At 48.1% G+C, this 15,758-nt stretch overlaps 2 protein-coding genes across 6 annotated transcripts in view; one reads left to right on the top strand and one right to left on the bottom strand.

Moving 5' to 3' along the window:
- The window catches only part of DQX1 (DEAQ-box RNA dependent ATPase 1), a 108,862-nt gene extending 97,423 nt beyond the window's left edge, over positions 1-11,439 (bottom strand). For 2 of the 4 annotated variants that reach the window (XR_013220134.1, XM_077280477.1), the window contains exon 1: positions 11,212-11,297. The gene's annotated coding sequence lies outside the window, so the exon portion shown is untranslated. The other 2 variants (XM_077280478.1, XM_077280480.1) reach the window with 2 other exon arrangements.
- Positions 11,440-11,484: 45 nt separating this feature from the next.
- The window catches only part of AUP1 (AUP1 lipid droplet regulating VLDL assembly factor), a 34,795-nt gene continuing 30,521 nt past the window's right edge, over positions 11,485-15,758 (top strand). For both annotated transcript variants that reach the window (XM_077280481.1, XM_077280482.1), the window contains exons 1-2: positions 11,485-11,616; positions 13,717-13,796. In XM_077280481.1, the coding sequence (XP_077136596.1) occupies positions 13,723-13,796 (74 nt within the window). In that variant the 5' untranslated portion in view covers positions 11,485-11,616; positions 13,717-13,722. The remainder of the gene's footprint in view (positions 11,617-13,716; positions 13,797-15,758) is intronic.

The following is a 15,758-nucleotide window of genomic DNA, read 5'->3' on the forward strand; positions in this document are numbered from 1 at the left end:
CTTTGGCAAAACTGATGTGCATTTGGTCCTGCCAATAAAGCTTCTTTGAATCTTGAATCTATATATAGGGGTGTATATATATATATATATATATGGGGGTGTATATATACATATGGGAGTGTATATATATATATGGGGGTGTATATATATTCAATTCAAGCTTGAGGAGAATAATTTGCATATTCCAGGTGCCTTCTGGGAAAAGCGAAGAGTCTCCCTCAGCAAGAAGATCGTTGGGTACAGCCGGGACCAGCTGCTTGGAAAGCATCACCAAACCAGGGATTCAAGCTTGAGGAGAATAATTTGCATATTCCAGGTGCCTTCTGGGAAAAGCGAAGAGTCTCCCTCAGCAAGAAGATCGTTGGGTACAGCCGGGACCAGCTGCTTGGAAAGCATCACCAAATCGGGGATTCAAGCTTGAGGAGAATAATTTGCATATTCCAGGTGCCTTCTGGGAAAAGCGAAGAGTCTCCCTCAGCAAGAAGATCGTTGGGTACAGCCGGGACCAGCTGCTTGGAAAGCATCACCAAACCAGGGATTCAAGCTTGAGAATAATTTGCATATTCCAGGTGCCTTCTGGGAAAAGCGAAAAGTCTCCCTCAGCAAGAAGATCGTTGGGTACAGCCGGGACCAGCTGCTTGGAAAGCATCACCAAACCAGGGATTCAAGCTTGAGAATAATTTGCATATTCCAGGTGCCTTCTGGGAAAAGTGAAGAGTCTCCCTCAGCAAGAAGATCGTTGGGTACAGCCGGGACCAGCTGCTTGGAAAGCATCACCAAACCGCGCGCCTTACGGCACGCAAATTTTTGCCTGTAGGACATTATTGCAAGAAAGCTTGGCTGAGTAGATTACACAAGAAGGAAAACACACAGCAAGTCAGCAGAATCTAGGAGCAACATGGCAGATGTGACAACCTACATGGTGAGCTGCAGCATGTGCTACATGTTCACAGATCGACCAGAAGAAGAATCCAATTTCACCTGTCAGAAGTGTAGACTAGTGGCCCTTTTAGAAGAAAAGGTGCGGGGTCTGGAAGAAAGAATAGCAACTTTGAAACTCATCAAAGAGAATGAAGACTTCCTAGACAGAACAGAAGCATCTCTACTGGTCACAGAAGGTGAAAAAAGTGTCAGAGAACCTCCAAAAGCAGATGAGTGGAAGCATGTGACCAAAAGAACCAAGAAGACCATGGAGAAATCACCAACCACACAACTGAAGAACCGATATCAAATCTTTGTAGAGGATGAAGATGGCACACCTAAGGATGAAGCACTACCAGCAAGCAAAAAAGAAAAGGGTACACAGCAACAAGTGACAACAAAAATTACAGCCAAGAAGCAACGAAGAGTGGTGGTGGTGGGAGACTCACTACTGAGAGGCACAGAAGCAGCCATCTGCAGACCGGACATAACCGCAAGAGAAGTATGCTGCCTTCCAGGTGCGATGATCAAGGATGTGACCGATAGGATACCAAAGCTCTTCAGCTCCAAGGACGTCCACCCATTTCTGCTGATACATGTTGGCACCAATGACACGGCAAGGAAGGACCTACCGACAATCTGCAAGGACTTTGAAGAGTTGGGGAAGAAAGTAAAGGAACAGGATGCACAGGTAGTTTTTTCTTCTATCCTTCCAGTAGACGGGCATGGCACCAGGAGATGGAACAGGATCCTTGATGCGAACAACTGGCTAAGACGATGGTGCAGACAACAAGGATTCAGATTCCTGGACCACGGTGTGAATTACTTGTACGATGGACTCCTCGCCAGAGACGGACTACACCTCAACAAACCTGGGAAACACATTCGCCAGAAGACTCGCTACACTCATCAGGAGGGCGTTAAACTAGAAGAATTGGGGACGGGAAGAAAAACATTAGACTCGAACAAAGAAGACCCAGGAAAACATACTCAGAAGGGAGGTAAGAACATTTCTAAAACAATCCACAGCGAGGAGATTGGAACAAAACAAAATCCTCTACACTGCATGCTCGCAAACACCAGAAGCCTGACAAACAAGATGGAAGAACTAGAAGCAGAAATATCTACAGGTAACTTTGACATAGTGGGAATAACCGAGACATGGTTAGATGAAAGCTATGACTGGGCAGTTAACTTACAGGGTTACAGTCTGTTTAGAAAGGATCGTAAAAATCGGAGAGGAGGAGGGGTTTGTCTCTATGTAAAGTCTTGTCTAAAGTCCACTTTAACCCCTTTCTGCCATTGGACGTACTATTCCGTCCATGTGGGGTGGGCCCTAATTCCCAAGGACGGAATAGTACGTCCAGCACGATCGCGGCCGGGTGTCCGCTGCCTATCGCAGCTGACATCCGGCACTATGTGCCAGGAGTGGTCACGGACCGCCCCCGGCACATTAACCCCCGGCACACCGCGAACAAACATGATCGCGGTGTGCCGGCGGTACAGGGAAGCATCGCGAAGGGAGGGGGCTCCCTGCGGGCTTCCCTGAGACCCCCGGAGCAACGCGATGTGATCGTGTTGCTGCGAGGGTCTCCTACCTCCTATCCCTGCAGGCCCCAGATCCAAAATGGCCGCGGGGCTACATCCGGGTCCTGCAGGGATTACTTCCGGGTGCAGACCAGGCTCTGGTAAGCCTGCAGCACTGGAAGTCAGATTGGTAATCTGACAGAGTGCTGTGCACACTGTCAGATCACCGATCTGTGATGTCCCCCCCTGGGACAAAGTAGAAAAAAAAAATTTCCACATGTGTAAAAAAAAAAAAATTAAAAAAAAATTCCTAAATAAATAATTTTAAAAAATAATTCCCATAAATACATTTCTTTATCTAAATTAAAAAAAAAATCAAACAATAAAAGTACACATATTTAGTATCGCTGTGTCCATAACGACCCGACCTATAAAACTATCACTAGTTAACCCCTTCAGTGAACACCGTAAAAAAAAAAAAAAAGAGGCAAAAAAACAACGCTTTATTATCATACCGCCAAACAAAAAGTGGAATAACACGCGATCAAAAGGACGGATATAAATAACCATGGTACCGCTGCAAACATCATCTTGTCCCACAAAAAACGAGCCGCCATAAAGCATCATCAGCGAAAAAATAAAAAAGTTATAGTCCTCAGAATAAAGCGATGCCAAAATAATTATTTTTTCTATAAAATAGTTTTTATCGTATAAAAGCGCCAAAACATAAAAAAAATGATATAGATGAGGTATCGCTGTAATCGTACTGACCCGACGAATAAAACTGCTTTATCAATTTTACCAAACGCGGAACGGTATAAACGTTTCCCCCAAAAGAAATTCATGAATAGCTGGTTTTTGGTCATTCTGCCTCACAAAAATCGGAATAAAAAGCGATCAAAAAATCTCCCGTGCCCGAGCATGTTACCAATAAAAACGTCAACTCGTTCCGCAAAAAACAAGACCTCACATGACTCTGTGGACTCAAATATGGAAAAATTATAGCTCTCAAAATGTGGTAACGCAAAAAATATTTTTTGCAATAAAAAGCTTCTTTCAGTGTGTGACAGCTGCCAATCATAAAAATCCGCTAAAAAACCCGCTATAAAAGTAAATCAAACCCCTTAGTTAGGCAAAAATAAAAAAAAATTAAAAAATTTATTTATTTCCATTTTACCATTAGGGTTAGGGCTAGGGTTGGGGCTAGGGTTAGGGTTGGGGCTAGGGTTAGGGTTGGGGCTAAAGTTAGGGTTAGGGTTGGGGCTAAAGTTACGGTTAGGATTACATCTACGGTTGGGAATAGGGTTGGGATTAGGGTTAGGGGTGTGTCTGGGTTAGAGGTGTGGTTAGGGTTACCGTTGGGATTAGGGTTAGGGATGTGTTTGGATTAGGGTTTCAGTTATAATTGGGGGGTTTCCACTGTTTAGGCACATCAGGGGCTCTCCAAACGCGACATGGCGTCCGATCTCAATTTCAGCCAATTCTGCGTTGAAAAAGTAAAACAGTGCTCCTTCCCTTCCGAGCTCTCCCGTGCGCCCAAACAGGGGTTTACCCCAACATATGGGGTATCAGCGTACTTAGAACAAATTGTACAACTTTTGGGGTCCAATTTCTCCTGTTACCCTTGGGGAAATACAAAACTGGGGGCTAAAAAATAATTTTGGGGGGGAAATTTTTTTTTTTTATTTTCACGGCTATGCGTTATAAACTGTAGTGAAACACTTGAGGGTTCAAAATTCTCACAACACATCTAGATGAGTTCCTTAGGGGGTCTACTTTCCAAAATGGTGTCACTTGTGGGGGGTTTCAATGTTTAGACACATTAGTGGCTCTCCAAACGAAACATGGCGTCCCATCTCAATTCCTGTCAATTTTGCATTGAAAAGTCAAACGGCGCTCCTTCCCTTCCGAGCTCTCCCATGCGCCCAAACAGTGGTTTACCCCCACATATGGGGTATCAGCATACTCAGGACAAATTGTACAACTTTTGTGGTCCAATTTCTTCTCTTACCCTTGGGAAAATAAAAAATTGGGGGCGAAAAGATCATTTTTGTGAAAAAATATGATTTTTTATTTTTACGGTTCTGCATTATAAACTTCTGTGAAGCACTTGGTGAGTCAAAGTGCTCACCACACCTCTAGATAAGCTCCTTAGGGGGTCTACTTTCCAAAATGGTGTCACTTGTGGGGGGTTTCAATGTTTAGGCACATCAGGGGCTCCCCAAACGCAACATGGCGTCCCATCTCAATTCCAGTCAATTTTGCATTGAAAAGTCAAATGGCGCTCCTTCGCTTCCGAGCTCTGTCATGCGCCCAAACAGTGGTTTACCCCCACATATGGGGTATCCGCGTACTCAGGACAAATTGTACAACATCTTTTGGGGTCCATTTTATTGGTAAAATAAAACAAATTGGAGCTGAAGTAAATTTTGTGTGAAAAAAAAGTTTTAAATGCTCATTTTTATTTAAACATTCCAAAAATTCCTGTGAAGCACCAGAAGGGTTAATAAACTTCTTGAATGTGGTTTTGAGCACCTTGAGGGGTGCAGTTTTTAGAATGGTGTCACACTTGGGTATTTTCTATCATATAGACCCCTCAAAATGACTTCAAATGAGATGTGGTCCCTAAAAAAAAATGGTGTTGTAAAAATGAGAAATTGCTGGTCAACTTTTAACCCTTATAACTCCCTAACAAAAAAAAATTTTGGTTCCAAAATTGTGCTGATGTAAAGCAGACATGTGGGAAATGTTACTTATTAAGTATTTTGTGTGACATATCACTGTGATTTAATTGCATAAAAATTCAAAGTTGGAAAATTACCACTATCATGAAGTACAATATGTCACGAGAAAACATTGTCAGAATCACCGGGATCCGTTGAAGCGTTCCAGAGTTATAACCTCATAAAGGGACAGTGGTCAGAATTGTAAAAATTGGCCCGGTCATTAACGTGCAAACCACCCTTGGGGGTGAAGGGGTTAAGGGAGGATATTAGCGAAGGGAATGAGGATGTCGAGTCCATATGGGTCGAAATTCATGGAGGGAAAAATGGTAACAAAATTCTCATTGGGGTCTGTTACAAACCCCCAAATATAACAGAAATCATGGAAAGTCTACTTCTAAAGCAGATAGATGAAGCTGCAACCCATAATGAGGTCCTGGTTATGGGGGACTTTAACTACCCGGATATTAACTGGGAAACAGAAACCTGTGAAACCCATAAAGGCAACAGGTTTCTGCTAATAACCAAGAAAAATTATCTTTCACAATTGGTGCAGAATCCAACCAGAGGAGCAGCACTTTTAGACCTAATACTATCTAATAGACCTGACAGAATAACAAATCTGCAGGTGGTCGGGCATCTAGGAAATAGCGACCACAATATTGTACAGTTTCACCTGTCTTTCACTAGGGGGACTTGTCAGGGAGTCACAAAAACACTGAACTTTAGGAAGGCAAGGTTTGACCAGCTTAGAGATGCCCTTAATCTGGTAGACTGGGACAATATCCTCAGAAATAAGAATACAGATAATAAATGGAAAATGTTTAAGAACATCCTAAATAGGCAGTGTAAGCGGTTTATACCTTGTGGGAATAAAAGGACTAGAAATAGGAAAAACCCAATGTGGCTAAACAAAGAAGTAAGACAGGCAATTAACAGTAAAAAGAAAGCATTTGCACTACTAAAGCAGGATGGCGCCATTGAAGCTCTAAAAAACTATAGGGAGAAAAATACTTTATCTAAAAAACTAATTAAAGCTGCCAAAAAGGAAACAGAGAAGCACATTGCTAAGGAGAGTAAAACTAATCCCAAACTGTTCTTCAACTATATCAATAGTAAAAGAATAAAAACTGAAAATGTAGGCCCCTTAAAAAATAGTGAGGAAAGAATGATTGTAGATGACGAGGAAAAAGCTAACATATTAAACACCTTCTTCTCCACGGTATTCACGATGGAAAATGAAATGCTAGGTGAAATCCCAAGAAACAATGAAAACCCTATATTAAGGGTCACCAATCTAACCCAAGAAGAGGTGCGAAACCGGCTAAATAAGATTAAAATAGAGAAATCTCCGGGTCCGGATGGCATACACCCACGAGTACTGAGAGAACTAAGTAATGTAATAGATAAACCATTATTTCTTATTTTTAGGGACTCTATAGCGACGGGGTCTGTTCCGCAGGACTGGCGCATAGCAAATGTGCCAATATTCAAAAAGGGCTCTAAAAGTGAACCTGGAAATTATCGGCCAGTAAGTCTAACCTCTACTGTTGGTAAAATATTTGAAGGGTTTCTGAAGGATGTTATTCTGGATTATCTCAATGAGAATAACTATTTAACTCCATATCAGCATGGGTTTATGAGAAATCGCTCATGTCAAACCAATCTAATCAGTTTTTAGGAAGAGGTAAGCTATAGGCTGGACCACGGTGAGTCATTGGACGTGGTATATCTCGATTTTTCCAAAGCGTTTGATACCGTACCGCACAAGAGGTTGGTACACAAAATGAGAATGCTTGGTCTGGGGGAAAATGTGTGTAAATGGGTTAGTAACTGGCTTAGTGATAGAAAGCAGAGGGTGGTTATAAATGGTATAGTCTCTAACTGGGTCGCTGTGACCAGTGGGGTACCGCAGGGGTCGGTATTGGGACCTGTTCTCTTCAACATATTCATTAATGATCTGGTAGAAGGTTTACACAGTAAAATATTGATATTTGCAGATGATACAAAACTATGTAAAGCAGTTAATACAAGAGAAGATAGTATTCTGCTACAGATGGATCTGGATAAGTTGGAAACTTGGGCTGAAAGGTGGCAGATGAGGTTTAACAATGATAAATGTAAGGTTATACACATGGGAAGAAGGAATCAATATCACCATTACACACTGAATGGGAAACCACTGGGTAAATCTGACAGGGAGAAGGACTTGGGGATCCTAGTTAATGATAAACTTACCTGGAGCAGCCAGTGCCAGGCAGCAGCTGCCAAGGCAAACAGGATCATGGGGTGCATTAAAAGAGGTGTGGATACACATGATGAGAGCATTATACTGCCTCTGTACAAATCCCTAGTTAGACCGCACATGGAGTACTGTGTACAGTTTTGGGCACCGGTGCTCAGGAAGGATATAATGGAACTAGAGAGAGTACAAAGGAGGGCAACAAAATTAATAAAGGGGATGGGAGAACTACAATACCCAGATAGATTAGCCAAATTAGGATTATTTAGTCTAGAAAAAAGACGACTGAGGGGCGATCTAATAACCATGTATAAGTACATAAGGGGACAATACAAATATCTCGCTGAGGATCTGTTTATAACAAGGAAGGTGACGGGCACAAGGGGGCATTCTTTGCGTCTGGAGGAGAGAAGGTTTTTCCACCAAAATAGAAGAGGATTCTTTACTGTTAGGGCAGTGAGAATCTGGAATTGCTTGCCTGAGGAGGTGGTGATGGCGAACTCAGTTGAGGGGTTCAAGAGAGGCCTGGATGTCTTCCTGGAGCAGAACAATATTGTATCATACAATTATTAGGTTCTGTAGAAGGACGTAGATCTGGGGATTTATTATGATGGAATATAGGCTGAACTGGATGGACAAATGGCTTTTTTCGGCCTTACTAACTATGTTACTATGTTACTGCCGAAAAGCATCAAATAGTGCAATGCCTTGGTCAAAAGATGAAAACATTAGAAATTTCCTGAAAACTTAAGTGTGATCATCGTACTGTGAAGAGATTTGTGGCTGTATCTGAGCACAGATGTGTTTGTGCTGATAAAGGCATAATGAGGAAGGTTTCTGCCAGGCAAGTTCATCGGATTAACCCCTTTCTGACCTCAGACGGGATAGTACGTCCGAGGTCAGATCCCCCACTTTGATGCAGGCTCCGGCGGTGAGCAGGCATCAAAGCCGGGACATGTCAGCTGTTTTGAACAGCTAACATGTGCCCGTAATAGGAGCGGGCAGAATCGCGATCTGTCCGCGCCTATTAACTAGTTAAATGCCGCTGTCAAACGCAGACAGCGGCATTTAACCTGCTCTTCTGGCCAGGTGGCCGGAAATGATCGCATCGCCGACCCCCGTCACATGATCGGAGGTCGGCGATGCTGAGGTCCTTGAGACCTCTATGGTTACTGATCGCCGGTAGCTGTGAGCGCCCCCCTGTGGTCGGCGCTCACAGCACACCTGATTTTCTACTACATAGCAGCGAACAGCAGATCGCTGCTATGTAGCAGAGGCGATCGGGCTGTGCCTGCTTCTAGTCTCCCATGGAGGCTATAGAAGCATGGCAAAAGTAAAGAAAAAAAGTTTAAAAAAATGTGAAAAAAATTAAAAAAAATATAAAAGTTTAAATCACCCCCCTTTCGCCCCAATCAAAACAAATCAATAAAAAAAAAATCAAACCTACACATATTTGGTATCGCCGCGTTCAGAATCGCCCGATCTATCAATAAAAACAAAGCATTAACCTGATCGCTAAACGGCGTAACGAGAAAAAAATTCGAAACGCCAGAATTTTGTTTTTTTGGTCGCCGCGACATTGCATTAAAATGCAATAACGGGCGATCAAAAGAACGTATCTGCACCAAAATGCTATCATTAAAAACGCCAGCATGGCACGCAAAAAATAAGCCCTCGCCCGACCCCAGATCATGAAAATTGGAGACGCTACGAGTATCGGAAAATGGCGCAATTATTTATTTTTTTTAGCAAAGTTTGGAATTTTTTTCACCACTTAGATAAAAAATAACCTAGTCATGTTAGGCGTCTATGAACTCGTACTGACCTGGAGAATCATAACGGCAGGTCAGTTTTAGCATTTGGTGAACCTAGCAAAAAAGCCAAACAAAAAACAAGTGTGGGATGGCACTTTTTTGCAATTTCATCACACTTGGAATTTTTTTCCCGTTTTTTGTTACATGGCATGCTAAAACCAATGGTATCGTTCAAAAGTACAACTCATCCTGCAAAAAATAAGCCCTCACATGGCCAAATTGACGAAAAAATAAAAAAGTTATGGCTCTGGGAAAGAGGGGAGCGAAAAACGAACACGGGAAAACGGAAAATCCCACGGTCATGAAGGGGTTAAGAGAGCAGCTGCTAAAACACCATTACAAAGCAGCAAACAGATATTTGAAGCTGCTGGTGCCTCTGGAGTCCCTCGAACCTCAAGGTGTAGGATCCTTCAAAGGCTTGCTGTGGTGCATAAACCTACTATTCGGCCACCCTTAAACAGTGTTCACAAGCAGAAATGGTTGTATTGGGCCCAGACATACATGAAGACTAATTTCCAAACAGTCTTGTTTACTTATAAGTGTTGAGCAACCCTGGATGGTCCAGATGGATGGAGTAGTGGATGGTTGGTGGATGGCCACCATGTCCCAACAAGGCTGCAACATCAGCGAGGAGGTGAAGGAGTCATGTTGTGGGGCCAGAATCATGGAGAAACAGCTGGTAGGGCCCTTTAAGGTTCCTGAAGGTGTGAAAATGACCTCAGCAAAGTATATAGCGTTTCTGACTGACAACTTTCTTCCATGGTCTAAAAAGCAGAAACGTGCCTTCAGGAGCAAAATCATCTTCATGCTGACAATGCCCATCTCATGCTGCAAAGAAAACCTGAGTCATTGGCTGCTATGGGCATAAAAGGAGATAAACTCCTGGTGTGGCCACCATCTTCCCCTGACCTCAACCCTATAGAGAACCTTTAGAGGATCATCAAGCAAAAGATCTATGAGGGTGGGAGGCCGATCACATCACAACAGCAGCTCTGGGAGGGAAGAAATACAAGAAACTCTCCAAAAACTCACAAGTCCAATGGAGGCAAGAATTGTGAAGGTGACATCAAAGAAGGCTCCTATGTTACATGTAACTTGGCCTGTTAGGAGGTTCTGGAGGTAAATAGCGTTTTTGTTCAGTGAATGTGACCTCCTAATGCTGCAGATTCCACAAATGAGACTTTTCAGTTCTTTATATCAAATGTTTAGAAATTCTACTGGGCCTAATAACATGGAGCAGTGCATTGTGGGGTTTTATTCATTGTGGAGATTATACTGTTATCATTGGGAGGTTTCTTCAATAAAATTTGATGTATAATCTAACGGGTGATGACTTATTAGACTGACTGTCATTTGCACCAACCATTTAGGAAAATCAGAGAAAAATGTCATTTGCATAATAATTTGGAACATACTGTATATATATATGGGGGTGTGTGTATATATATATATATATATATATATATATATATATATATATATATATCTATATATATAATTGTCTAAGGGTTTTTCTGTCTGTCTGTCTGACCTGGAAATCCCGCGTCTCTGATTGGTCGAGGCCCACAGGCCTCGACCAATCAGCGACGGGCACAGTCTGCTGTGAATTCTGGGATCATCATTGTCCATATACTACGGGGACATGCATATTCTAGAATACCTGATGCATTAGAATCGGGCCACAATCTAGTATATATATATGGGGGTGTATATACATATGGGGTGTATATATATATATATATATATATATATATATATGCGGGGGGTGTATATATATATATGTGGTCGGTCCATACACAGCTGTGACCCCCCTGCACTCGCCCCCCCCCTCCTCCCCTCAGCCTCCTGACGAGCTCTGGTCTCCCCTCCCCCCTCCGCACCGCGCAGCGTCCGGCCGCCCCCGCAGGTCCTCTGCCTGTGCGGAGCGGTACCGCACTCCTCCTGCAGCCCCTCGGCCGCTCCTCCGACACCACTGGGGTCTCACCTGTCAGATTCGCTTCATCTTCCGCCCTTCTCCCCTTACTTCCGCCCTTCTCCCCTTACTTCCGCCCTTCTCCCCTTACTTCCGCCCTTCTCCCCTTACTTCCGCCCTCACATCTCCACTTCCGGTCAGAGTGACGCCAAATACTCGGAAGGACGAACACGTAGCGTCATGTCCGCCAGCACTTCCCAGCATCCTCCACGGCATCAGTCCCCTCCAGTAATGAGACAATGAGTATCATGACCACGCCCACAGCATACCCGCCCTCCGCACAGAAGTGTGTGCTCATGGGGTGGTGAGGACTGCGCGGCCTCTAGTGTCTGGCCTCCGCTCCCAGCGTCCTCCGAGCAGCCAATCAGCGCTGTTCACGTCAGCTGTCAACATGGCGGATCCCGGGAGGATGAGAGGGTGAGAACGGGAGACTCCCGGAGAGACAGAGACCACCGGAGGAGAGGACTGGGGGGAGAGAGACCCCCGGAGGAGAGGACTGGGGGGGAGAGAGACCCCCGGAGGAGAGGACTGGGGGGAGAGAGATCCCCGGAGGAGAGGACTGGGGGGGAGAGAGACCACGGGAGGAGAGGACTGGGGGGGGAGAGAGACCACGGGAGGAGAGGACTGGGGAGGAGAGAGACCCCCGGAGGAGAGGACTGGGGGGGAGAGAGACCCCCAGAGGAGAGGACTGGGGGGAGAGAGACCCCCGGAGGAGAGGACTGGGGGGGAGAGAGACCCCCGGAGGAGAGGACTGGGGGGGAGAGAGACCCCCGGAGGAGAGGACTGGAGGGAGAGAGACCCCCGGAGGAGAGGACTGGGGGGGGAGAGAGACCACGGGAGGAGAGGACTGGGGAGGAGAGAGACCCCCGGAGGAGAGGACTGGGGGGGAGAGAGACCCCCAGAGGAGAGGACTGGGGGGAGAGAGACCCCCGGAGGAGAGGACTGGGGGGGAGAGAGACCCCCAGAGGAGAGGACTGGGGGGAGAGAGACCCCCGGAGGAGAGGACTGGGGGGGAGAGAGACCCCCGGAGGAGAGGACTGGAGGGAGAGAGACCCCCGGAGGAGAGGACTGGGGGGGAGAGAGACCCCCAGAGGAGAGGACTGGGGGGGAGACCACGGGAGGAGAGGACTGGGGGGAGAGAGAGACCCCCGGAGGAGAGGACTGGGGGGGAGAGAGACCCCCGGAGGAGAGGACTGGGGGGGAGAGAGACCCCCGGAGGAGAGGACTGGGGGGAGAGAGAGACCCGGGGGAGAGAGAGACCCGGAGGAGAGGACTGGGGGGAGAGAGACCCCCGGAGGAGAGGACTGGGGGGGAGACCACGGGAGGAGAGGACTGGGGGGAGAGAGAGACCCCCGGAGGAGAGGACTGGGGGGAGAGAGAGACCCCCGGAGGAGAGGACTGGGGGGAGAGAGAGACCCCCGGAGGAGAGGACTGGGGGGGAGAGAGACCCCCGGAGGAGAGGACTGGGGGGGAGAGAGACCCCCGGAGGAGAGGACTGGGGGGAGAGAGAGACCCGGAGGAGAGGACTGGGGGGAGAGAGGCCCCCGGAGGAGAGGACTGGGGGGGAGAGAGACCACGGGAGGAGAGGACTGGGGGGGGAGAGAGACCACGGGAGGAGAGGACTGGGGGGAGAGAGACCCCCGGAGGAGAGGACTGGGGGGGAGAGAGACCCCCGGAGGAGAGGACTGGGGGGAGAGAGAGACCCGGGGGAGAGAGAGACCCGGAGGAGAGGACTGGGGGGAGAGAGACCCCCGGAGGAGAGGACTGGGGGGGAGACCACGGGAGGAGAGGACTGGGGGGAGAGAGAGACCCCCGGAGGAGAGGACTGGGGGGAGAGAGAGACCCCCGGAGGAGAGGACTGGGGGGAGAGAGAGACCCCCGGAGGAGAGGACTGGGGGGGAGAGAGACCCCCGGAGGAGAGGACTGGGGGGGAGAGAGACCCCCGGAGGAGAGGACTGGGGGGAGAGAGAGACCCGGAGGAGAGGACTGGGGGGAGAGAGGCCCCCGGAGGAGAGGACTGGGGGGGGGGAGAGAGGCCCCCGGAGGAGAGGACTGGGGGGGGGGGGAGAGAGGCCCCCGGAGGAGAGGACTGGGGGGGGGGAGAGAGACCCCCGAAGGAGAGGACTGGGGGGGGGGAGAGAGGCCCCCGGAGGAGAGGACTGGGGGGGGGGAGAGACCCCCGGAGGAGAGGACTGGGGGGGGGGGAGAGAGACCCCCGGAGGAGAGGACTGGGGGGGGGGAGAGAGACCCCCGGAGGAGAGGACTGGGGGGGAGAGAGACCCCCGGAGGAGAGGACTGGGGAGGAGAGAGAGAGAGAGACACCCCCGGAGGAGACGACTGGGGGGGAGAGAGACCCCCGAAGGAGGGGAATGGGGGGAGAGAGACACTCCCGGAGGAGAGGACTGGGGGGGGGAGAGAGAGACCCCCGGAGAGGACTAGGGGGGAGACCACCGGAGGAGGTGTCCTGTGCACGGCGTGGATGTTGGAGGTTATTATAGTGGTGGATCCTCTCTGCAGGGAGTGATGAAATATCGGGAGGATCATCATCCACACAAGATGGAGCAGCCGCGACTGGAGCAGATGTTGGAGAGGCAAAGGTAAGAGGAGGCGATGCGGGGGGATCGAATGTACAGGGGGAGGAGAATACGGAGGGATCAGATGTACAAGGGAGGAGGATGCGGGGGTCTGATGTACAGGGGGAGGAGGATGCGGGGGTCTGATGTACAGGGGGAGGAGGATGCGGGGGTCTGATGTACAGGGGGAGGAGGATGCGGGGGTCTGATGTACAGGGGGAGGAGGATGCGGGGGTCTGATGTACAGGGGGAGGAGGATGCGGGGGTCTGATGTACAGGGGGAGGAGGATGCGGGGGTCTGATGTACAGGGGGAGGAGGATGCGGGGGTCTGATGTACAGGGGGAGGAGGATGCGGGGGTCTGATGTACAGGGGGAGGAGGATGCGGGGGTCTGATGTACAGGGGGAGGAGGATGCGGGGGTCTGATGTACAGGGGGAGGAGGATGCGGGGGTCTGATGTACAGGGGGAGGAGGATGCGGGGGTCTGATGTACAGGGGGAGGAGGATGCGGGGGTCTGATGTACAGGGGGAGGAGGATGCGGGGGTCTGATGTACAGGGGGAGGAGGATGCGGGGGTCTGATGTACAGGGGGAGGAGGATGCGGGGGTCTGAAGTACAGGGGGAGGAGGATGCGGGGGTCTGATGTACAGGGGGAGGAGGATGCGGGGGTCTGATGTACAGGGGGAGGAGGATGCGGGGGTCTGATGTACAGGGGGAGGAGGATGCGGGGGTCTGATGTACAGGGGGAGGGGGATGCGGGGGTCTGATGTACAGGGGGAGGAGGATGCGGGGGTCTGATGTACAGGGGGAGGAGGATGCGGGGGTTTCTTTTTATACACACACACTAATTTACAGATCATTTACTGAGCACAGGTGAGGATGTAAACTAGGATTGGGTGCATTATATCACCAGGCGACAAAACGTTTGTCTTGCCAAAATCTGACCATTCTGTTTCCGTTAACTGATTAATATTTCTGCATTGATGCCAATTTATTTTCTTAACCTAAACCACATTTCGGAGGGTTTCAGCTTTCAAAAGAATAATTTATACAACCAATGGATGAATTTAACGTCAGGTTATGAGCTTTTATTTACATAACATGGATAAGCGACATGTCAGGGACTGTACACATGGAGATGGATACGAGGGATCAGATGTACAGGGGGAGGAGACTACAGGGGGAGGAGAATACCGGGGGATCAGATGTTGTCATGAATCACAGGGGGAATATTTTTGATTATCCCACTGCTGCCACCAATATGTCATGAATCGGGGGTGTTTGGTTGCCCCTGGTTCCTTCTTCAGGGTTTTATTTATATCCCAGTTCCGGTTTGGAACTTGCAGCTCTCTGGCGCCCCCTTTACCCTCAGGTCAGTCAGGGAACTGCACTTAGGATAATTAGTCGCAGAAAGGCTGCCCAGTCGGGTACTGGCTATTGGGCATGCTGCCGTGAGGGTGATATAATTATTTCCAGCCACAGCCGAGCAATACACTTATAAACCCCGTTCCGTCACTGCCAGCGTTACCCAGCAAGCTCCGTCCGATCTGCTGCCACCAGCGCCTATTCCTATCACTAATAGCTGGTCAGGAGCCAACCCAATCAGTCGCATAATTTACTTCAGAGGACTTGGGGTATGTTTTAGAGCAAGGAAAATAAAGCTAGTAAATTTTATAACTTTTACTCCAAAAAATATTAGGCAGTGTTTGCAAAAGTATATAAAAGGATATTACCAAAATGAGACAATCATGTATGTACAGACAATTACAAAATAAAAAGGATTAAAAGAAGAAAAAAAACTTACAGGTCTCTCATATCATGGCTGACCATGCGGCGTGGGGTAGGGGTGACATCAAGATGCACTACAGAGCGTCTCTTATCTGGCTCCCTGGGCGAAGACTAGTGCAAAATGAGGTCCCACTATCTTATAACCCTTGGTCGTGACATCACTGAGTGGGCTGCGCCATGGACTCCACTCCCCTTTCC

Source organism: Ranitomeya variabilis, chromosome 1 (assembly GCF_051348905.1).
Source record: "Ranitomeya variabilis isolate aRanVar5 chromosome 1, aRanVar5.hap1, whole genome shotgun sequence".
Lineage (NCBI taxonomy): Eukaryota > Metazoa > Chordata > Amphibia > Anura > Dendrobatidae > Ranitomeya > Ranitomeya variabilis.